Source organism: Narcine bancroftii, chromosome 1, assembly GCF_036971445.1.
Source record: "Narcine bancroftii isolate sNarBan1 chromosome 1, sNarBan1.hap1, whole genome shotgun sequence".
Classification (NCBI taxonomy): Eukaryota; Metazoa; Chordata; class Chondrichthyes; order Torpediniformes; family Narcinidae; genus Narcine; species Narcine bancroftii.
Genome location: NC_091469.1, coordinates 425,222,694 through 425,248,191, shown reverse-complemented (window position 1 = coordinate 425,248,191; position 25,498 = coordinate 425,222,694). Strand labels below are relative to the sequence as shown.

Sequence of the window (25,498 nt, the reverse complement as noted above, 5' to 3'; positions counted from 1 at the left end):
AATTGTGAAAAAAGTGAAATATTATCAGTAAGTGAAGGAGATTATTCAGCTTATAAGAATATTATTAATTTGAAATGGACTGATCGAATTAAATATTTGGGTATAATTCTGAATGTTGATTATCAATCTTTATATAAATTAAATTATGTTCCGTTAATTTAAAAAATTAAAACTGATTTGATTAAATGGAAAGATTTACCTATTAATTTATTGGGTAGGATAAATACAATTAAGATGAATATTTTTCCACATATGGAATATTTATTTCAATCTATTCCATATTTACTTGATAATATTTTTTTTCGAGATTTGAATAAAATGGTTAGGGAGTTTTTATGGAGAGGTAAATTTTCAAGAGTAGCCTTGAATAATTTAACTTGGAAATATGAGTTAGGGGATTATGTTTACCACATTTTTGAAATTATTATGAAGCATCCCAACTTAATTTTTTTAGTTTATTGATGGATTTTGAATGGCCCCCTAGTTGGGCCAAAATTGAGATGGCAAATATTTCTGAATTTGAAATACATCAATTTTTGTTTAGATGGAATATAAATTTGTTACAGCAACATAATGTGCCTATATTAAAACATTTAATGAAGTTATGGACAAAGAAAAGGAAAATAATAGGCTCGAGGGGTGAATTATCGGCTTTGACTCCTTTGTATAATAATCAACTTATTTCTTTTTCAATACACAATCAGTTTATTACATTGGAGATTTAAAGGTGTAGAAAATTTGGGAGATTGTTTTAAAGAAGGTACATTTTTATCTTTTAATCAGATAAGGGGCAGTTATGATATTGATAAGTACTCTTTGTTTCTTTATTATCAAATTCGATCTTTGGTAAAACATGTGTTTGGTCAAGATATGATTTTACCTGAAATTGCTAAATTTGAGACTTTTCTTATGAAGGTACCAGAGAAGGGTTATATTTCATCTATGTATCAAATATTACAGGATGGTATGGATAAAAAGGGTTGGGATAAATCCAAAAGTAAATGGGAAGTGGATATCGGTTTTATTTTTTCCAAGGATGATTGGTTAGATATTTGTTAGGATAATGTAACTAGGCTGATAAATGCACGCAATGCAATGATTAATTATAATTTTTTACATCAATTATATTTAACATCTGAAAAACTAAAAAAGTATGGTTTTCATGAATCAGATTTGTTTTAGATGTGGTAATTCTGTTGGAACTTTTTTTCATGCTGTCTGGTCATGTGTACATATACAATCTTTTTGGAAGAAAATTCAATTGTTTTTACAATACCTGTATAAGATTAAAATACCTTTAGATCTGACAGTATTTTTATTGGGTAGTTTGCAACCTCTGAAAGGTTTGGGATTAGATAAATTTCAACTTGCTTTTGTATATTTAGCATTATCTGTAGCGAAAAAATGTATTGCTAGTACGTGGAAAGATGCAAATATGATTGATATTAATAGATGGCATAATGAGATGAAATATTGATTAATAATGGAAAAAATTATATATGTTTCACGTGATAATTATAGTTTTTTTATTAATAAGTGGTTGTTATATTCAGAATATTTACATTTTGATTTACGTTGATTAGATCTCAATATGTGTGTTTAATTTTTTTTCTCTCTTTCTTTATGGCTCTCCTTAGGAGAGTTGGCTGAAGGGGGGGTTCTTTTCTTTTCTTTTTTTTCTATAAAATATAACATTCATGTTTATGGTTAACTGTTGTATATGTTATTTACTATTTGTATTTTGAACAAATAAATAAAGTTTTTTTTTAAAAGTTTTCCTATGTCATATGGGCTCTGTGATTAGTAAGGGATTGTTTAAGGTGGTACATGGGTGGAAATAAAAAGGTTTGAAAATGACTGTTTTAATCATACCTAATTGACTCATTATGTGCATGATTTCATAACTCCAATGGAAATGGGCCAATGACAATTTTTCTCAAGTAAATTATTTCACTAACAGTTGGGTCAAGAGCAGTGGTTCGCAACTTCCCTTCCAACTCAAATACCACCTTAAGCAATCCCTTATCAATCACAGAGCACTTATGAGGTTTTTAAAAAAGTTGCCCACCCATGCTATAGACAATAAACAAGACGATGTAGCGAGTGTTACAACAGAGAGAGGAAGAACGACATGCACTCGATGTGACTTGTAGTCAAGACTTCTTTTATTGCTCGCTCTGCCCTTGTTTATATAGGCCCAGCTTCCCACCGTTGTTGGTGAAAGTGATGTCACCACTGTGCTGGCACTGATTGGCTGGCATTTCCGCTAATGGCCGCTGTTTCCCGCCATGCTGGCTGTAGGCCAGGAAGAAAGGCCATTAGCCCATGTGGGCTTAGTGAAATTGCCTTGTTCATCTGCCATTTTGTGTATTGAGTCACCTCTTGGGTAGTGGGCCGCTACACAACCCCCCCACCCCCCAGAACTGATGATCCGGGTGCTGTCCTTTGATTTTAGCAGCCTTCCCCTGCATTGCAGAGGCTGCGTGGTGACCAATTGGCTTGAATCCAGGTGTGCTAGTTTGAGGCAGTCAATAGTGAATGTCTCCTCCTTTCCGCCGATGTCCAGCACATATGCGGATACGTTGTGCTTGCTCACTTGGTGAGGCTCCTCGTACAGTCGCTGCAGGGGTGAGCAGTGTTCTCCCCATTGCATAAAGATGTATTTGCATATCTTTAGATCTTTGGGGACGAATGTTTTTGGTTAGCCATGTGGAAAAGGATGTGTCAAGGCTAGAGCGTCTAGTCCTTTCCTCAGTTTTTCCAACGTTGGCGCTGGTGGTTCTTCTGGGTCCTTGGCAGTGGCCAAGAACTCCCCCGGGATGACTAAGGATGTGCCATATACCATTTCTGCCACTGAGGCATTGAAGTCCTCTTTTGGTGCTTTATGGATCCCCAGGAGAACCCACGGTAGTTTGTCAATCCAATGCGGTCCCTTGAGCTGAGTCATTAGAGCTGCCTTCAGGTGTCTGTGGAACTGCTCCACTAACCAGTTGGCCTGGGGGTGATGTGGTGTGGTTCATTTAGGTTCCCAGAAGGTTAGCCAATGCTGTCCAGAGCTCCAAGGGTGAATTGCACACCCCTATTCAAAGTCACATGTTCTGGTCAAGTGAGATCACCACATAGTAGTACTTTGTGGTGTCAGTGGAGATCTGCCTGAGCTCGAACTGAGTTTTGGCTGGTTCGAACCACACCAGTGGCTGTGATGTCCAGAACATTGACAGCTTCAAGTAAACTGCATGGAGCATTGACTGATCAGTCATCATTTTGTCTTAATGCTGTTTGGACCGGTTGGGGGTCACCAATGTAGCGAGCACTACAGCAGAGAGTGGAAGAACAACACGTACTCGATGTAACTGTAGTCAAGACTGTTTTTATTGCTCTCCCTACCCTTGCTTATATAGGCCCAGCTTCCCTCCATGGGCCCAGTTTCCCTGCCATTGCTGCCGGAAGTAACGTCACTGGTGTGCCGGCCACTGATTGGTCAGAGTTCCTGCCAATGTTCACTGTTTCCCACCATGCAGGCTGTTGGTCAGGAAGAAAAGCCATTAGCCCACGTGTGCTTTGAGAGATCGCCATGTTCGACTGCCATTCTGTGTATTGGGTTGCCTCCTGGAGGTGCTGTAACAACAACACTGCCACTGGTGCAGACCCAGGAGGGTGGAGAGCAGAGACTCGGTGCTGTTCTGAAGAGTTTAACCTCCCACTCCTAATAGGCCGGCAGCTCTGTACAGGCTATGTTATAGGAGCTTATGGCATTTTTGAGAAAAGCAATGTAACCACAGAGGTTTGTCCCCAATATGGGGACATATTACGGCCATGAAGGGTTGCAGACTGTGGAGGACAGGTGGACCAGTGCAGGGAACTGGGAATGGGAAGAACACCCCCAGATGAAAAGGAAAAGCAGAGGAGACGACCTTATAGGACAGTGACCATGGCAGTGGATCAGCGAGGGGCTTAGTGGCTGATGGATCTGCATAAACTGTGGGCGATTTATTGTCAGGGGACCCACATGGGCTGCGACAGATTGACTCATGGGAACTAGTTATAAGAGCTGGGACTCAAGAGGGTGCTGAGGACATGAAGAGCTCTGAAAGTGCCTTGAGCGCTGAAAGCTCTCTGATCGTGGTGGGGGTTTTGATCTGGAGCTTGGGATCTGTGTGGCTGTTGAGAATGCAGGAGCACTGGAGGCAAGTCCACGGACATTCACTGACTCTGAAGGTACTCTCTTTTGCTTCTTTTTCTCTCTCTTACTCTTACACATGTAAGAGTAAATATAATTATATTTGGCCCGCAAGATCATATCAAAAATGTATTAGAGGTGGCCCGCTGGCCGCCGCGCCAGTATAGTGCATGCACAGTAACCGCTGTGTCCCAGAGTGAGAGAGAGAGAGAAAAATCCTGGTCCCTGAAAAGTAGTGGTGGGTGGTTTTATAAACACGCTGTTGTGTCCCCCTGCCCACCCCCCCCACCGCAGCGCAGCCTGGCCGGTGTCAGGGGAAGCCAAGGCCGCTTCCCAGCGCCCGGAACCCCAGTGGCACACCGTTTCTTGGAGCTGCAGATGGAGTCGGGACGCCGGAGGGAAGATTGGGGCTCCCCGCCGGGCGATGGGGGCACTGGCCGCCGGCCGCCCTGTGCCTTCCCACCGGACCAGCGGCAGGTGCCCGGAGTACACGTGGAGAGCGAGGCTGGTCGGGCAGGTAGTGTTGAACCCCCCGCCAATCTCGGGAGTGGCGTGGGCTGGAGTGGGATTAGCCACGCTCACCTGCTCCTCCACCGCTGACCGGGATCCCAGCGCAGTCCTGAGCGCAGAGACTGCCCTGGAAAGGTCCTGGGACACCGGCACGGAAAGAAAAGGGGATCTGGGAGAAACTCAGCAGGTCAAGGGGGGTCCGGGAGAAACTCAGCAGGTCAAGGGAGGTCCGGGAGAAACTCAGCAGGTCAAGGGGATCCGGGAGAAACTCAGCAGGTCAAAGGGGGATCCGGGAGAAACTCAGCAGGTCAAGGGGGAGGGGTCCGGGAGAAACTCAGAAGGTCAAGGGGAGGGGGTCCGGGAGAAACTCAGCAGTTCAAGGGGGGTCCGGGAGAAACTCAGCAGGTCAAGGGAGGTCCGGGAGAAACTCAGCAGGTCAAGGGGGGTCCGGGAGAAACTCAGCAGGTCAAAGGGGGATCTGGGAGAAACTCAGCAGGTCAAGGGAGGTCTGGGAGAAACTTAGCAGGTCAAGGGGGGTCCGGGAGAAACTCAGCAGGTCAAGGGGGGTCCGGCAGAAATTCAGCAGGTCAAGGGGGGTCCGGGAGAAACTCAGCAGGTCAAGGGGGGTCCGGCAAAAACTCAGGGGGGGCCTGACCTCGCCAGGACCATTGCCCACTCCCCCTCCCTGCCGCAGGCCGACCCGCGACTCACTGTGATGGGGCCGCTGATCCGCCAAGATGCCGCCCTGCAGCGAGAGCCGATGCCCCCGCACTGTCGTTGTCCAACCCGATCGCCCGCAAACCCCGCCCTCCCGCACACAGGCCTGAGTAAGTATTATGAACTTTAATCTCAGGATAAAATGATCTTCCAATAGTTTCATGTCACAGTGATAAATATATTCCTGGTTAAAAATGGTCCTGCACCTGGATACAAGCTCATTAGGCATAAAACTTGAAAAGTGAGTAAATCAAAGGATATCTGTACCAATGGAAAAAGGGCATGGCAAATAACCCTGCTAGAGTTCATGCCCACAATCAGTCACCCATTTGATTGTTTCAGGAATCATGTAATTCTCCCACATTCTCAATAGCCCTCAGATTTTACTATTTGACAGCACACTAGCAACATTTGACAAATCCTCTATAGAGAAATATTATTTATTGAATATTTTATTTCTCATTTGTTAATGCTTCTGGAAAGAGTTTATCCAAAACTATTATTAAACATTTATTTTAATAAGAAAAAGTTTAACATTACATATGTTGAAAGAAGAGAAAACATGCAGATGTTGTTGAAAATTTTCAATAAATATTTAGTTCGGCCCTCGACTTAGTCCAAGTTTTTAATTTTGGCCCTCCGTGAATTTGAGTTTGACACCCCTGCTCTCAGGGGTGCCAGGCGACATTAATGGTGACTCTTTCCCTTACATCAAGCAGAAGGTAATTTCATGTAATAGTACATGTTCTGTACTATTACATGACAATAAATGAATCTTGAATAAAGGAATCCAAGTTCAGTGTATGTGAAAAGAAAAATCATCAAGAGAACCAATGGGTTTTACCTTGCGAATGTGGAACTTCAATGACTTATGAGTATTGCCATGAAAGACTAAAGATGTGTTAATTACATAAACAAGGAAATTACCGATGTGAAAAATCCACAATTTCTATTTATTTATACAGCTTGAGGTGTTAAATTAAAATTCCAAATAAACTGTTTTTAAAATTTAGTGCATCACATGGTAAAAGAATATTTATCCAGGACAAAGTGATGAAGCTGAAAGAAAATCTTAATTTTGAATCCCCAAAACTACATACTTGCAAAACAAAGGATACTTACCAATTAATGCAGAGTGGAAATTCAAAATTCAGAGTCGTAGATCATAGATGAGATTTAGATCTTTAATTTGTTTGGTAATTTGAGGACTAACAATTTCCATTACTTTAGAAAGTATAAAGGTGTCGCATAGATAAAAACTCACACTCGACTGGAGGGAGAACTAATGCTTTTATTAGCTTACAACACGGGTAGGGTTCATGAACAGTCTTCAGAGGTGTTCAGGGTTTAGGTGGGAAACCAGGGTTATATACGAGACCCCGGGGGAGGAGACAGTACCAGTCATCATTACAGGACACTTCTAGTGAATTCCATTCACTACATTCACCCCTTCCTCCAGAATTAAGGGTCTGTGGATGAAGAGAACAAGGATCTGAAGCTGGTAATAGACACAGAAGAGAAATATTTACAATACTATTTACAGATTCAGGCGGTCGGGGGTCTGGAGATCCTGGTGGAGCACCTTAGCACCGGGACCCTTGGGCACCTTGAGTCTCCATGTCCACCTGTGACGGAATGGTAGTGGGCTGGGGCTCTGGTTCGACGATAGAGGAGGATTCACTCAGCTCCTGAACCGGGTCCACTGAGGCCCTGGGCAGGGTCGGGGAAAAAATGTGAGGTAGCTCACGGAGCACCTGAGGCAACAGATCCTCGGATCCAGTGAGTGCCAGATCCCTGATGGAGATAGTGTCCTCCCTGCCATCTGGGTACTCCACGTAGGCGTACATGGGGTTGGCATGGAGCAATTTTGCCCTTTCCACCAAGGGGTCAGTCTTGCTTCTCTTCACATGCTTCTTGAGAAGGACCGGACCAGGATTAGTGAGCCAGGCTGGGAGTGAAGTCCCTGATGCCGACTTTCTGTCAAATGTAAACACGAGCTCATGAGGAGTAGCATTGGTCATAGCGCACTGTAGCGACCGAATTGAGTGGAGCGTGATGGGGAGGAATCCTGCCAGCATGGGTATGGAAGGCCTCTTTGCTTCAGGGCAAGTTTGACAGCCTTTCAGATCGTGGCATTCTCTTTTTCAACCTGTCCATTCCCCTGGGGGTTATAACTGGTAGTCCTGCTGGACACGATGCCCCTCACTAGAAGCTCGTCATTCATGAAGGTTGAGCCCTGATTGCTATGAATATAACCAGGATACGTGATCAGAGTGAAAATAGAGTTGAGGGCCTTCATAATGGATGAGGTGGATGTGTCTGGGCACGGGATGGTGAACGAGAAGCGGGAGTACTCATCGATGATCGAGAGAAAGTAGGTGTTCCGAGAATATTAATTCAGTAAGTAGTAATTTTGTACTGTGGGACGCTTTGAAAGTATATTTGCATAGGCAAATTATTAGTTACACTACAAAAGTTAAAAAAAAACAATATGTGGTGGAAAGTTTAACATTGGAGAAACAAATTACTGAGTTGGAAAAGAAATTTCAGAAAGGATAAAAAAGCTACTTTAATGAAGTTGAAATTATGTTTTAATACATTACAAACTTATCAGTATGAACATTTAATTCACCAATCTAAGCAATGTTATTATGAACTGGTTGAGAGAGCTCATAAAGTATTAGCTTGGCAATTAAAAACAGAACGGACATCACAAACTATTAATGCTATTAAAAAGAATTCAATAGTTACCTATAAACCTCAGAAAATTAATGACCAGTTTTATTCATTTTATCAAAAACTATTTACTTCTGAGGGAAAGCAGGATGTTGGATCTATTGAATCTTTTTTTAATCTAAATTAAAATTACCTGTTTTAGGGGAGGAGGAGGTTAAGAAATTGAAAGTTCCATTTACAGATTTTGAGATTAAAGAAGCTATACCGGAGATGCCAAATGGAAAGTCGCCAGGGGTGATGGATTTTCAGCTGAATTTTATAAAGTATTTTATGAAGATTTATCTTCTGTATTTGGAGATGTATTGCAGCAAATAACTGAGGATCAGTTGTTACTGGAATCTTGTTCGAGTGCTACTGTAATTCCAAAGAAGATCTCCTGAAAGTATCTTTGTATAGGCCTATTTCTTTATTAAATGTGGATTATAAAATTATAGCAAAAGTGTTAGCTAATAGACTTGTTAAATACTTACCTCAGTTGATACATATAGATCAAACAGGTTTTATTAAGAATAGAAATGCGTCTGAAAACATTCTTAGATTGATAACATTGGTCAATGCATCTACACAGCAACCCAACCACTGGATGCGGATGCGGAAAAAGCTTTTGATAGGGTTGAATGGAATTTTTTATTTAAGGTGTTAGAGAAGTTTAATTTTAGCTCTTATTTTATTGGTTGGGTTAAGACTTTATATACAAATCTAATTGCTAGGATGGTGAAAAATGGTCAAACTTCTTTACCATTTAAATTACACGATCGACCCGGCAAGATTGTCCATTATCACCAGCCTTGTTTGCATTGGCTATTGAACTGTTAGCTCAGACAATATGAGAGAATGATATGATTAAAGGGATGAGAATTGCGGATGATGAATATAAGATTAATTTATTTGAGGATGATGTGTTGGAGTATTTGACAGATCCGGAGCAGTCTTTGAAATATTTGCAAGGTTTTTTGTTGAAATTTGGAGAGTTATCTGGATATCAGGTAAACTGGGATAAAAGTGAAATATTGCCAGTCGGGGAAGGAGATTATTCAGAATATAAAAATATTATAAAATTAAAATGGTCAGATAGAATTAAATATCTAGGAGTATTAGTAAATGCAGATTATCAATCTTTATATAAATTCAATTATGTTCCTTTATTAAAAAGGATTAAAATGGATTTGATTAATTGGAAAGATCTTCCTTTAATGTTAATTGGTCAAGTAAATTGTATTAAAATGAATATTTTTCCTCAAATCCAATATCTATTTCAGTTGATACCATGTTTACTTTCAAAGGGTTTTTTTTTCAGGATTTAAATAGAGCGGTGCAGGAATTTTTATGGAAGGGAAAATTAGCATGAGTAGCTTTGCACAAACTTGCATGGAAATATGACATGGACTTCAGTTACCTCATTTTCAAAATTATTATGAGGCAGCTCAGTTGAAATTTGTTAGTAGATTGATGGAATGTAATATGCCGGCATTAAAACATTTGTTAAAGATATGGGTTGAAAGAAATTTGGTTTAAGGATCGAAAGGTAAATTATCAATTCAAACCCCATTATATCATAATCAGCTTATTCCTTTTTCACTGTTCAATAATCATTTAAAGAGATGGAATTCTAAGGATATAAAGATAGTTCAGGACTGTTTTGAAGAAGGACAGTTTCTTTCTTTTAATCAATTGAGGGAGAAATTTAATATATCTGTAAATTCTTTATTTGTGTATTATGAACTCAGAGCTTTGATAAAAGATAATTATGGTAAAGAGATGAATTTACCTATGTTGAGAAAATTTGAATCTTTGATTTTCTCTATACCAAAGAAAGGTTATATTTCAGATATGTATCAATTGTTACAGGAAAGTATGGATAAACCAGAATGGGAGAAATCTAGGATTAAATGGGAAAGTGATTTAACTTATATTATCCCTCAAGCGAATTGGGAAGTTATGTGTCATGAAAGTGTAACTAAACTGACGATTGTAAGATATGGAATGGTTAATTATAATTTTTACATCAGTTATATTTGACTGCAGAGAAACTGAAAAAAATATGGGTTTAGTAATTCGGACCCATGTTTTAGATGTGGTTTATGTACTGGAACTTTTTTTACATGGCATTTGGTCTTGTGTTAAAGTACAACCATTTTGAGAAGGAATTGGGTTGGTCTTGGAAAAATTATTTAAAATTAAATTACTATTAGACCCATCGATTTTTTTTTTTTTTGCTCTTTGAAGGGGATGGGGGGTTGGATAAATTTCAGATTGCATTTGTATGTTTAGTGTTATCTGTAGCACCAAATTATGTAGCGAGTACTTGAAAAGATAACATGGAGATTAATATAGCACATTGGCATAATTAATTGAGAGTTTGTATTACTATGGAAAAAATTACATGTAATTTGCATGATAATTAGTCATTTTTTGTTAAAATGTGGCCTTCTTAATTGGAATATATGAATTTGGAAATACTTTGAAATATTGTATATATCCTGTTTTTTATATTTGGCTCCCCTTAAGGGAGCTGGCTGAAGGGGTGGGAGGGTGGGGAGGGGTTCTTGTTTTTTTTATATACATATATATAAAAATTGATTTTTTTTGTTATTTCATTGTATGCTTTTCAAAAATCTTTTAAATAAAGTTTAAATAAAAAGAAAGTAGGTATTCCGGTTCATGGAAGAGAGGTCCCTTAAAGGGCCTGGATGATTTAATCAGGTGAGCTTTTGCGGGACGAAATAAGTGAGGCTTGCACTCAGCACAGACCTGGCATAACCTGGTCATTTCCCTGACATCTTCTATTGAGTAGGGCAAGTTGCGGGACATGACCCCTGGATGGCAGAGCTCATTGTGTATGGTCCACAGTTGACCAGTATGTGCGGAGGCAAAGCATCCCCTAAACAAGGCATCTAGAGGGTTGTTAAGGACTCCTGCCTGGTAGGCGATGTCAAAACTGTAGATGAAGAGTTTGATCCTCTGCCTAGCAATTTTGTCATTCCTGATTTTGCCCCTCGTGGCGTTACTGAACATGAATGCGTCAGAGTGCTGCACCGTGAGGAGTGTAAATCTTCAACCAGCCAGGTCGTGCCTCCAGTGCCATATGGCTTCTGCAATGGCTTGAGCCTCCTTTGCCACAGACAGGTTCCGAAGCTTGTGGCCTTGAAGTGTCTGCGAGAAAAAGGCAACCAGCCTGCCTGATTGAGAGTAGGCGATCTCGGGCGAGTCTGGCACAGACAACTTGTGGCTGGAATTGGATCCGGGAGTGCTACAGGCCATGGACTTCCCCGGACCTCCCTTGGCACAGCAGACCCTGGTCCAAAGTCCCTTCTTCCCACAGCTGGAGCACGCTGAGTCTTTAGCCGGGCAGCAGGCACGAGGGTGCTGTCCCTCACTGCAGGAAAAGCACTCCCAGGCTGGAGAAGCGGCAGCCATTAGTGCGGGGGCTGCTGTAGCGGGAGCAGCCAACCCTTGAAGATGCTCACCCGAGATTAACATGGCTAGCGAGGTCCTTCCTTCCCGACTCAAGCAGACCCCTGCGACTAGAGTGTCCTAGATCTGTTCATCTTCCGGGATGTGGCCTGAAGGGGCCTCATACCTGCACTTCTTAGCCAGCATCCACAGATCCAGCAGATAGTCACTGATCAACTTTCTGGGCCCTTGGCGGAGTAAGGCGAGCCAGTGCCTCGCTAGGACCTCATTTGGAGCCTTCAAGTAGTGGGCCTTCAGCGCCTTGATGGCAGCCTCATACGTCGGGCAGTCTTGGATGACTGCATCTCCCTTCGTTCCTTCCCTTGAGATGACCGCCGATCTCTGGAGCTCGTCTGTGTGGAAGATATCCCTGGTCGTTTTCAGATAGGCCTGGAAGCAGTCTAGCCAATATCTGAACTCCTCAGCCACGTCGGGGGACTGGGGGTCTATCAACAGCATACTAGGCTTGAGCAACATCTCCATCCTTGTTTGTTAAGCTAATAAAATTGTAGCGTAGATAAAAGCTCACACACGACTAGAGGGAGAATTAATGCTTTCAGGGTTCATGAACAGGCTTCAGAGTCTTGGTGGGAAACCAGGGTTATATACAGGCTCCTGTGGGAGGAACCTGGAGGTGGCGCCAGTTGTCAGTACAGGACACTTCTAGCGAGTAGCCCTAGCCGTAGCAAAAAAATGTATTATGTCAACCTGGAGATTGGAAGATAATTTGAAAATACAACAATGGTATATAGAAATGAATAAATGTATTCCATTAGAAAAAATAACATATAGTTTAAGAAGTAATATTGAAATATTCGAACAAATATGGGAGCCTTACGTTAAATACAATAGCGAAAACATACCGGGGACAAACATTACCTAAGTTGATGGAATGAGAAGGAAAGAAAAGAATGGACTCAGTAGAATTTCTGGTGTATTTTTGTTGAATGACAACATTGTCTGACTGGTTTAATGCAACCTAGATTGTATACCTAAAATGGATGAGAGTGGGGGGTGGGGGGGTGGCCTGGGAGGAGGGAGCGGTGGGGGGGGAGAAAAAGTCACTGTATATGTGTGAAAAAGAAAAAGTGTATATCATGGCTAAGGTGATTTATGGTGTGAAAAAAATAAATAAATAAAAATAAAAAAAAGAGGTGCACGTCAGGAGGTCAGTGTTATGTTGAAAACATATAAACATGTGGAGAATGGGGTGAAATCTTATGGGTCCACTAAAGTAATGGAACATCTATTTAGTTACTAACGACACAGAAGGAAAACTGCTTAGATTTCTGAAGGCGTCAGTGAAATAATTTTGCATTCAAAACAGTTTCTCTTAGGTTTTTGTGTAATAACAAAACAGAAATTAGCAAGTAAAAAGAGCAGTAAGAGTGTGACTGGATGAACTTTCAGCACCTGTGTTTCCTAAGGTGGAAGACTGAGGGAATAGTGTGACTGCAGCTTTTAATCCTCTCCACAAGTTTAACAGGATATTGTCTGTAAGCTGTTGAAATTGTGTAAGAAAATATTGGATCCATTTATTGGGTGTTTCCTTTTATCTTCCGCGAGAGTAAACAGCAATGGATGTATATGATTGTCGAATTACTGGTTAAATACTTTTCAAATTACATTCTAATGGTGGAAATGGTGGTGCTAGTAAATGACAGTCAATCCCAAAGCTATTTAAAAACAAGATAAGAACTAAATTCAGATTACATATCCTAGCTGTAATTAAGATGACTGTCTTCTGTGAAAATAAAAAAAACCTGAAATCTAAAATAAAAACAAAAAATGCTGAAAATCTTCAGAACAGCAGACAGAATCTTTGAAAAGAGAAACAATTAACCTTTCAGATCCAAGAACCACGATGATTGGTCCGGAACCTGAAGAGAATTATTTCCCTTTTCATAGGTGCTGCCTGACTTGCTGAGTGTTTCTAGAGTTTTCTGTTTTTATTATATATTTATTGTGAAGTTTGTGCTTAACCTTTTTTTTGTTCCCGTCTAAGAAAAGCTATTATTTATTTTTCATAAATAGAAGATGGCATGAAATCAATATTATGATATTACCTGCCATAAATGAAGCTTCCTCGGTGTAGTGAGAGCTCAGAACATTATCAACTTGAGAATTAGAAGATTAAATCTCCTATACTCTCTTGGTTCAGAGACTTAAAGTCTTTCATGTATGCAAAAACATTCACAAGGTGCTTGCATGGTTATACCTTGCCATTTCACACTTCATCATTTTGTGCAGAATGAATAACAGTTCTGGTTGTGATATTTGTAGAATGTTCTAATCTGACTTTGAAAGGACATGTAAGTATATTTCTCTTGTTGAATCCTTGATCATATGCATCATTTTATGAAAAGCCACAATCAGGACTTTGAATGACAGATTACAGATTCTGAATATCTTGTTTTTTCTTGGATGGAATATTTAAGTGAACCAAAATGCATAACCATGGTTTTAAAAAATAGAAAAAGGACCCACTAGTAAAAGCTCACTATTCTTTGGCTTGGCTTCGCGGACGAAGATTTATGGAGGGGGTAAAAAGTCCACGTCAGCTGCAGGCTCGTTTGTGGCTGACAAGTCCGATGCGGGACAGGCAGACACGGTTGCACTATCAGATGCTAATTAAACACCATGAAGAGCAATTCATTTACATATCAATGAAAACAATGCCTGCAGAAAAAAATTTGCTGCAGTCGTCAGCAGGAAGAATCAAATAATCCATGTGGCAGAGATAAAATGAATACTAATATGGACAATGTGCAGCAGATCATGGAGATTGGTAATACAAGTGGAGCATAAACAGAGGAAAAAGAACCCCGATCTCAGAGCCATGGCGACATTTTTAAAAAAATCTCTTGATGTCTTTCAGCAATTAAGGTTTACATTGAGTATGTTAACTTGAAATACATGAACTGAACAATTTTCAAAGGTGAAACATTGCTGGGATGTTATCACTAAGTGCTGATTCATTTCATGTGCCCCTAACTATTTTACTATTGCAAGTGCTGGGAGTGTTCTTAATTGCAATGAAAATTTAAATCTAACACATAGTTGTGCATGTGTGTCTGTTCTCCATGCAAATCAATATGTCCAAGGGAGTTCAGTAGGGGTAGCGTTTGATGTTGAATGTCATGACCACATTGAATTTCATTTAACCTTAAAAGGTTAAATTCAAACGTGATCTTTTTAAACAGCTTCCACTGACTTTCATTACTATTTACTGCTATTGTGGTAACATTTGATGCTGAAGATCATGACCTTATTGAATTTAACCTTTAAAGAAAAATGAAATTAAGAAGTTTTTGTAAAAAAACTAAACTTGTACCAATTAGCTACAGTGCTGTGCATCAATGTACATTCACAATAAAAATAAGGGGCCAAACCCAATTCAATATGGCCCAAAAAAGCAAAGCAATATTGCCGAGGCTCTTCATAAGCCATAGAGTGAGACAAAGGAAAAAGCAAGAGACAACAGAGGAACATTAGTCTCACCTGACAACAGAGAAATATCAGTCTCACCTCACTGTTAATGGTTCCAGACAGGCAAGGGGCACGCAGTGGGAAACAGAACAGCAACATGCCCCATGTTATTAAGGCAGTCATACTTTCTGGATGTGGAAAGGGAGAAGATGTACTCATTCTGAGAATTCCCATAATTCCCACTGATATGCTGTTTAAGTTCAAGAGACTTCAATTTCCCTTATGCCTGAGCTTTGCCATGTCCATCCACAAATCCCATGGACAGACGTTGAAGATAGTTGGGCTGCAATTGGAAGAGCTCTGCTATTCCCATGGGCAGCTCTATGTTGGATGTTCCCATGGATGGAACCCTGAGCAGTCTTTATGTAAATGTTCCAGGTAGAAAAACTATGAACATTTATTGTGAAGCCCTTAGCTGAGAATTGTTTGTCTATGTTTTGCCAGAAGTCAACTTTGTTTGAACCATGTATCTCTGTTACAAAGAATATAAATGTGTTTGGGGGAAAAAAAAAGATATTTATGCAGAATCACCAAGAAGTTTTTTGTGTTTTTCGTTTCAACTATACAGTCAACAACTAAGTGTTTCATTTCCTGGGCAATGCCAGGTATCCTGCTAGATTACATAAATGTGAATTTATGTAAACTGTATAATATATCTGTCAAATGAACACCTTTGATCCTGTTTCCTTTTTGATAACTATGACCCAGGCTTCATCACACTCTCCTGTCTATAGATCCAACCAGACTTTTGGAAGTCTGCTTCTTTTGACATTGAATCTCCACATAAGCTTACACTGGATGCCTTAAGACAGCTTGTATCAGAAATTGAAGGAGCAATCTGGATAGTTGGTTGAGGGGAAATTGTGAGCTTGCTGCTTTATAATCATAGAGAAAGGTGAATTGCTGATCTGTGAAAGCACAAAATGCTGGAGAAGTTCAGCAAGTTAAACAGGGTCCTTTATGTAGCAAAGGCAAAGATACAGAGCTGACGTTTTGGGCTTGAGCCCTTCATCAAAGTATGAGAAAATGCCGGCAAGCATCTAAACAACAATCCACTCTTATTCATGCTACTAACCCATGACTCCAATGCCAGATTCAGGTCCAACAGAGTCATCACATTTGCAGATGACACAATGGTAGATGACCTCATCAATAACAACAATGAGCCGGAAGACAGAGAAGAGGTGGAAAATCTCGTGAAAAGATGCAAGAATAATAACTTGGACAAGACAGAGGAGATGATTGAGGACTTCACTACACATTAATAGCTCAGTAGTGGAGAGAGCAGAGAGCCCAAAGTTCCTCAGAGTCCACTTAAGAACTGACCTATCCTGGACACAAAACATCTCTCTTGTCAGGAATGAGCACAGTGACTGCACTTCCTTAGAAGATTGAAGAAGGCAAGGCTAGCAGTCACCATTCTGTCAACCTTCTACAGGAGGGCTATCAAGAGCATCGTGGCTGGCTGCATCACAGTGTGGTATGGTTGCTATTGAGCATTGGATAGGAGGTCAATCCATGTAACCTTAAAAGCGGTGAGGATCACTGGGGCTTCCCTTCCTCCCATCGATGGGATTTGCTGGGATTATTTTTTAAAGGGGGCTCAAAAAATCATGGTTGACCCCGACCATCCCATATGCAGCATCTTCCAGCTGCACCTGTCAGGGAAAAAGGATACAAAAGTATCAGAGTCTGAACCACCAGGCTGAGGAACAACTTTATCCCACAGGCACTGAGACAGCTGAATGATTGCTTAAACAAATCTGAGACTACTATTTAGTAAGAATATTTATTTTAATATATGTACCTATGTAGTGTGTATAAGTATTATTTTTGTTCGTGTTTTGTATTGTTCTGTACCGTTGTCCGAAGAATGCTGTTTTGTCCAGTTGTATTGCTACAACCGAAAGCCAAGTAAACTTGAACTTGCCCTTAAAACTGCTGCATTAAAACTGTAAAACTGTATATTGAATTTAAAACTGGAGATTCAATACATCACCAACAATTCGAAAACTTCTACAGGAGTGCCATAGTGAACATTCTAACTGGTTGCATCACTGCTGGTATGGAGGCACCAACTCTCAGGACAAGACTAAACTCCAGAGGGTTGTTAACTTGGCCAGCGACATCACAGGCACCAGACTTCACTTCCTCAAAAACACTTACATGAGGCGGTGACTTAAAAAAGCAGCCTCTGTCCTCAAAGGCCCCAACCACCCAGGCCTTTTTCACTCTGCTACCATCGGGAAAAAGGTACAAGAGTTTAAAGATAAGCACTCAATGGCACAAGGACAGCTTTTTCCCCGCTGCCATCAAATTCCTGAATAATCAGTGAACCATAGATGCTGCCTTACTTTTTGTGCACTGTTATTTTAATTATTTTTTATATAATGTTGTAAGATGGTTATGATATGAATGTTTGCCATAGGACGCTGCTGCAATACATCAAATTTCAAGACTTGTTCATGACAATAAATTCTGATTCTGTATTTTTCCTTGATGGTCTGGCAGTACATCGATCATAGAACAATAGAAACATTTAAACAGCGTTTACTTGAGTTTAGAGAAAATACATCCCACCATAAGCAAACTGAAGGCTCTAAGGCACAATAAATAAAGAAAGAAACATATGCCCATATTCATATCCTGCAAAAAGAAGATAAGAAATTTGAGAAGACAAAAATCAATTTGGAACTTAGAGACATTTTGTAATTAAGTTATCCAAGGACTATTAAACAAAATATTGAATTATTTTACTGGCTCATAAATAATGAGAGGAAAGTTGAGATCAGAGTATGTCCATGTTCAAGATAAAATCATGGCACTAATGGTGACATGGAAATATCAAATAATTTATTTGCTTCAATAGCTAACAGAGAGGTCTATCTGTTGAACACAATATCAAAAGATGAAAAGTGATGTCACTACCATAAAAAACAGCAATGAAAAGCATTAAATAAACCAATCAAATTTCCAAGGATAGGATTGCTCGTGAATATGCTCTTGAAAAGAAAAGAAAGTGATACCAGCAGCTCCTCGTGTATATAATTAATTTTTTTTTGAAAACCCATAATGGCAGAGGTCAGGTAGATAGCTAAAGTTAAACCCATATTTGAGATGAGATATGTCCATGAACTTTGAACCAATTAATTTAATAAAATGGGTGCGTAAAACAATGGTAACTCTACTGTCAAAAAAAATAAAACATTTAAAATGATTATGCAGGAGTTTTATTTGATCACTTCTAAGTAGATAAAGGGAGTGCAGTAGATTAAATTTAATGAGATTTACAAAAGGCTATGGAAGAGATCCACAAAGATTATGATTGGCTCGGAGGATATAGCATCAGGGATTAAGCAGCAGGATGTATATTCATCTGGTTGCAAAACAGAAATTTGACAATAAGGGTAAAGAGCAATTTTAAAGAAGCAAAAGGTAGAAAATGGGGGTCACAAAGATGAGTCTTGGGACTATTAACTATATATTTTGATTATGGACTAAAACAGAGTTTCTAAATTTGTTGGCAGCAGTTATATTTAGGAGACATTGATAGAATTTCAGATTAGCATATAGAGTACCGTATTTTTATGTGTGCATTATATGAGTTTTTTTTACAAACTAGGTATCCCCCACATGTTATATGTGTGTGCATGCTATATAAGAATATTTTTGCATGTTGAAACAATGTGCACAATTTATTAGCAAGCTTGGGAATATAATAGCGGCAATGAAAATACAGGCACTATTTATAGTGGGCGTGGGAATTGGCTACATACAAAATTGCAAAATTCAAAATTTTGATCTTGGGAATATATCTTTGGCCTAATTGCCATGGTATTCCAAGAAACAGGATATTCTGGTTAGGGGACTGCACCTTATCAATAGCTCTTTTCACACTTGTTAACCTGTAAATTGGCCGTTCAATGAACTGATTAAAGAAGGTGTTTTTGCCGTTCACACTGGACCATTTTTAATTGGTTCTCTGCATCCTTTCACACTCACCACAGTCATTCCTGGGGAGAGGGGCATCTATCCTCCATCAGTGATGTCTGAGTGATGCATCCACTAATTATGATCTTGTAATTAAAGAAAATTAATCATGCCTAATTATAATATAATCAAGCATTATGTATAGCACAGTGTGAGCCCTTCAGCCTCTTTTGTGGTGTTAATATAGAGAGAAACTCTTCCATAAGTGCTCGTGCATACAGTCTTTTCTCTGCTGCATGGAATGCTGGGAGGGCAGGTCCACCATTGTTCGATGCATGTATTTCATCCCTGACTTTCCCACGGTCTTTATAAATTGTGCGGTTATGTGTTTTATTGCCACTATCACATTCCCATGGTCCTTTATAAATTGTTTTAAACTATGCTGTGCTGAACATGATGTTTAATTATGTTATAATAATTAGGTATAATTTTGTTTAAATACATATTAGATCAGGATTTAGTAAATTGAATATATAGTTTACATCTTTTTAATTTTTGTTTCCTTCACGTTCCTGCACTCCATGTCCCTTTCATACTGGACTAACTGGCATGTAGGCATCTGACAACCTGGGGATGATACTACCTACCTAAGTACTGCATCCCCAGTGTGATATGATGCCTGCTTTCACACTGGAGCCTTAACCTGTATATTGGCTTTTAATTACTAGGACAAGATGCCAGTGTGAAAGGGGCTTATGTTAATTGCCCAGACCTATCCCTGAGGGGCGAGATTAAATATATCAAGTGTCTCTGATCTGAAACAGCATTAAAATGATTCTGCCCTTTGGCATCAGTTTAATCATCCTCATTTCATCAAATCAAACCATAAATTTCTCAATTGTGCAATATTTTTAACAAGATGAGTTTTTAAAAAAAAAGCTCTTTAAATAATGACAGAATTAAAATCCTGCTCAACTCTAAAGCCTGTCTTCGATCTATTTAATCCATTCCTCTTCAAAACTGGTTAATGTGTTGCAGGAGGATTGACACCCTGGCGGAAGTTGAATGGGTGTAAATCACAGGAGGTTAACTGTGGCAGACAGTGGGACTATGGGATGTGCTTTGTCTCCTGTCCCATGTAAATGCAAATTGCTCTTGAGTCAAAATGCTGAATACTGCGCAGTATATGCGTGTGCGCACTGTACAAAAATATTTTGCTCACTTTACGATTTTCTATGTATGATATGCATGTGCACATTATATGATTGAAAATATGGTAATTGTCAAAATTAATTTGATGAGAAAAACAAGAAGCCCTAAATAAGATTCTAAATGAGTCAGAGAGATAAAGGAATTAACAATGCAAATACAAACCTCAATGGTGATGTTACACATGAAGATGGACACATAAATTAATTTACCTGGTAAGGCAAACCAGTATAGGACTGAAACAGTAAATGGGATTGCCTCGGGGTGTGTCGTAGCACAGAGAGACCTCATAATACACATGGTTCCATGAAATTGGTGACTCAGCTGGACATCGTGGTGAAGAAGACTGGGCAGAGTATTGAGTATAAAAGTTGCGACCTCATGATGAATTTGTACGAGGCGATGGAGAGACCATACTTGGAGTAATGTATGAAGTGCTGGGTGCTCAGCTATAGGATATTAAAAAGCTAAAAGAGGTTGAAAGGAGATTTCACAGTGATTTTCTGGGTCTGGGTAACTTGAATCATAGGAAGAGGTTGGATAGGCTGTGTCATTATTCCCTACAGGGAAAGAGGCTAAAGGAAGATATTATGGAGGTTTATAAAATAATAAAAGACATGGATTGTGAAAGCTCAGTCTTTATTTTTCAGGACAAATAATTCTAGTCCAGGAGGGCATAGATTTAAGGTGAGAGAGAAAAGATTTAAGAGGGATCTCAGGACACATTTACAATCAGGACTAAGCCGCCAGAGGAAGCCATGATGCGGGTACACTTATAATGTTTAAAGGACATTTGGACAAATATCAAGGTAGGAAGGGACCCAATGCAGATAAATGGAACTAGACCAGAATGCCAATTTGGTTGATGTGAACAAGTTGAAATCAAGACCCTGTTATAACTATGACTAAATTGAAAGTTTTTATTCCAGATGATATGAAAAACAGAGTTTACCTGAAATTTGTTTTAATCATTTCTTGCACCTCAGTGAAAATAGTTCTGTTCATTTTGAAGGATAAGCAGGTCCTGAATGGGATTTGGGGAAAGCATATAAGGAGGATCCCTAAGTAATATGAGGTTACACCTATCAGATTCCAAAAGAGAATGCTGGGCAGTATCATAACAGACGTATTTAAAATTATGATAGATCCTGATTGACGTAGAAACAGTTTTTCCACTTGTAGGAAAGAGAAAATCTTGAGACGATCAATATAAGACAAAAGAAGTTAAATTTCACCTCTAAATACTGTTTGAGACAAATTGGATAGAAGTATCATGGAGGGAGGACTAAGTAGCACACTAGGGCAAACAAAGAGTTGTACTGATAATTTTGGATAAAGATAGATAAGCCGCTGGGTTAAAATGCATATCTGAGCTGCTTTGTATAAATGGTTTGTTTCCGCTGCACAAGTACACACTTGAAACAGACACTTTATTCTGACTGGTGCTGTGGGAAGAGAGAGAGAGAGAAAGCAAGGCTTCATGAGCTCTCAAATTGGAGAAGGAATATTTGTGGATAGTATTGAGGATCTCCGATTTATGCATCAGGAGCACACAGAAGCTATGCAAACTGGCAAGCCCCATCAATCACTTCTTGTTTCATTTCTGGAAGAGCCATCTTGGCCTAAAAACCACTTCAGGACTGAAAAAACTTGAGAGGATGCAAGCCATCCTTAATCCTGTGGGACTGTCTCATAAGAAAGAGGTCCTACATAATTCTATTCAAAGTTTCTCTTTATTTTGGGCAGGAAATTCTATCTGGTTGTCTATTATGTTTTAAACACACACACAGGGTCTCATTAATGTACAGCTAATGAAGTGCAGATGAAGACACTGGTCCCAACTATTATCTAAGCTTTTGAAATTTCAGCCAACCTGGCCAATCTGCAAATTAGAAAAAAGACTCTGAAGGATAGGTTGAAGGGACTGTTGTGGTGGTTCCTAAATTGTTCATATGGAGCCAGAAGTGTATTCCTCTTCCTTCCACTCTTTTCAAAATATAACTTAGCAGCAGGCCACGTGTTACCTCAAGCATGCTATGCCACTCATTAAAGTCACGACTGACATCATTTCTGCCTTCATATCTCCCCAAAGTAAACTTGCTTATCTTCTATCTATTTTTCTCTGCCATAAAATATTCCAAGATTCTGCTTCTGTTTTCTTTGAGAAAAAGAGTTCCAAAACCCACAAGAATTGAAGAGGAATTTGTTTTTCCTTATCTCTGTTAGAAATTATTAAATCCTCCTCCCTAAACAGTAATTCCAAGTTCTAAAATCTCCTGTAGATTTTCTCTGTATTCATCCTATTGTGAACCCTCAGGATCTTTTGAGTTTCAATCCAATCCTGTCTTATTCTTCCATACAAACCTAGTCTCTCAAACCTGTCCACTAAGGCAATCTATCCATTAATAGAGTTGGTCTAGTAAAACTTCTCTGAACTACTTCCAATGCATTGACAATATTCCTGAGATAAGGAGACTAATATTGTAGCCATTACTCCACCAGATATAGTCTCATCGATGACCTGTTTCACTGAAGTATTCCTCTCTAGTTTTGTAATCAATTTGTTTCACAATAAACAGTAACCTATTACTATATTAGCATTCTGAATGACTTGCTTCACAGGCATATCACCTTTTGCAAATCACGCTTCAAGACACAATTTGCTTTGCTACTTAGAGCTCTGCAATCTTGCATCATTTTGGTAACATACTTTTATTTTTCTACTAATACTGTACACACTTCCACGTTATACACCTATAAAGAATGCCAATCCAAAATGAAGGTATCCTTCTTTTCTCTGTCCTTTCCTCCATTACTTCTCAGTTTCTTTCTTTTCTACCTTCCCAACTGTATCCACCGTGTAACAGTCGATTCCCGTGTAAAAGTTGACCCCCTTTTATTGGACCAAAATATAGATTGCATGCAAAAGTCAACCCCCCCCCCACCCCCACACATATGGATTTGGCTGCTTGCCCATCTGAGCTCCCAATGCCTCAACCCTGGATCCTTGCCCCCTAGCTGTGTGCCCACTGGAGATCTCAATGCCCAATCCATGGATCCTCACCCTGGCTGCCAACTCACCCGAGCTCCCAATGTCCCGAACACAGATCCTCGCCTTGGCCACCCACTCACTGGAGCTCCTGACTTCCCGACTGCAGATCCTTGGCTCAGCCGCCTGCTACTCTGAGCTCCTGATGCACCAAATGTGGATTTACCACCTGGACCCAGCCATCCAAGCTCCCGACACCTTGAACAATGCAGGTACTTACTGAGGTCAAAAGTAGTACTGTATCCATGTAAAGGTCAACCCTCACCAAATTTAACCTGAAAAATTCAACCCCAAAACCCAACTATTACACAAGTATAGTGGTACACATCATCCTGTGGTCCTTCCCCTTCCTCCCTCGTACTCCCCTCCCCCACCCCTCCCCTTTTTTTTACAAAGTTATCTGCCTGGTTTTCCATATTGCTGTCAATAGACTCAGGCCCAAAATGTTGACTGCATTTTACTTTCCATAGATTTGCATGAGGCCTAAGTTTCTGCTGCATTTTTGTCACTGGTCAATCCAAAATATTAACTGACCATCTCTATCTATAGTTTCTGCCTGTCCCATTGAGTCCCTCCAGGTTCTCTATATTCATTCAAGATTGTAGCATATGCAGCTTGTGTGCTTCTATGTCTATATTATCTTTCTAGCTTTTGTCTTTGATTTCATAGGTGGAATAAAATTGCATGTTAATATCACTAAACCTTTTTGACAAGCTCCCATTATTTTTACCTTTATATTTTTTTTATACTTTGTCCTGTCATTCTCATATGTGACTATTTTAAAAAAAAAAATTCCACTCAAACCACTTTTACATCCTGGTTTCCTTAATTTAGATCATCTCTTTCTATTACACTCAGTGCAACATCAGAACCCCTCCCCCATCTTTCCCAACTTTATCTAGAGCATGTACAATGAATCCCCACAAATAGTTTTTGTTGCTGTGCTCATTTGGGACACCAATTTGCATCATAAATGTGTTTACTGCCTGACGTAGATTGGCCTTTCAGTGACTCACTGGCAGAGATCTTTCATAGGGTACAGTCAGCAATATATCTGGTGGGAATGTAAAGGAAAATCTCAACTCACCTACCATTGTATTTCCACATGCAAAAACTCCCAGTTGACTGGAAAAGAGCAGAAAAGCCATGAATCAGAATTCTGCTCCTTAATTAATCCAGCTGTCAAGCATGACCGTAAGCTGGGAGGCGAAGCTTTACTGCTTTACTATTGTATTCTTGAGATGTTAATACCATGAGCACAGCTGAAAGTAAATTTTACTAATGTGTTTTTGTTTTATCCAGATCTTGGCCAATGTCATTATTTTTATCTGTGGAAATCTGGCAGGAGCCTATCACAAGCATCTGATGGAACTCGCTCTGCAGCAAACATATCAGGATACGTGCAATTGCATTAAGTCACGTATCAAGCTGGAATTTGAAAAGCGACAACAGGTAACTATTAGCACTCAATATTTGCAACATACCTAGAAATTAGACATTGGTGTGGATATAATATATATTTTTTGTTATATCCACTATATAATTTGTATTTGGTTTCTTGACCCTAAACCAGCCACAGTTGGCAGATCTAGCACAACCTTATCCATTTGAATGGCTTTACTGATGTTCCTTGAGAAAGAGAGAGGTTCTCCATTCATTTTTCTTCATTTCAAAATTAATTAAATAACAGCAGTCACATGCATTTTTATGTTTATTTTTCAAAATAATTTTAAAATAAATATGGTAATCTGTTTCCAAATCTTTCAGTTGATCAGAGGCATGTGGCAACAGTGCGTAGGCCATCGATAAGTGTGCATTCATCAGCCAAACTGTGGGCTGCTTTGTGCACCTTGTGAAAGGGCCATGGTGATACCAGGAATAAGTTGAGAATTGCACAGCCACAAAAATTTAGTGCAGCTGTTTGCTGCCACATGAAGAGACCACAAATCTGTGTAAATCAACTCATTTTTAAAAAATTCTACATATCAGTCTATATCATCTTGAACTGAAATGCAAGGTTACACGATCAGTCCCACTTAAGACATAATCACAAAACTTTGGTGGATATGAAATTGTAAGACAGAGGAAGTGTCATATTATTTGAAATCTTATCTTCTTCTTTCTTCTTCTTCTTTGGCTTGGCTTCGCGGACGAAGATTTATGGAGGGGGTAAAAAGTCCACGTCAGCTGCAGGCTCGTTTGTGGCTGACCAGTCCGATGCGGGA

General features: G+C 39.7%; 1 protein-coding gene across 6 annotated transcripts in view; it reads left to right on the top strand.

Moving 5' to 3' along the window:
- Positions 1 to 25,498, top strand: part of LOC138751634 (adenylate cyclase type 2-like) — a 650,763-nt gene that overhangs the window by 419,142 nt on the left and 206,123 nt on the right. For all 6 annotated transcript variants that reach the window (XR_011350095.1, XM_069914176.1, XM_069914177.1 and 3 more), the window contains exon 5: positions 24,576 to 24,725. Coding sequence is in view for 5 of the 6 variants with exons in the window: in XM_069914176.1 (XP_069770277.1) it covers positions 24,576 to 24,725 (150 nt within the window). In the remaining variant the exon portion in view is untranslated. The remainder of the gene's footprint in view (positions 1 to 24,575; positions 24,726 to 25,498) is intronic.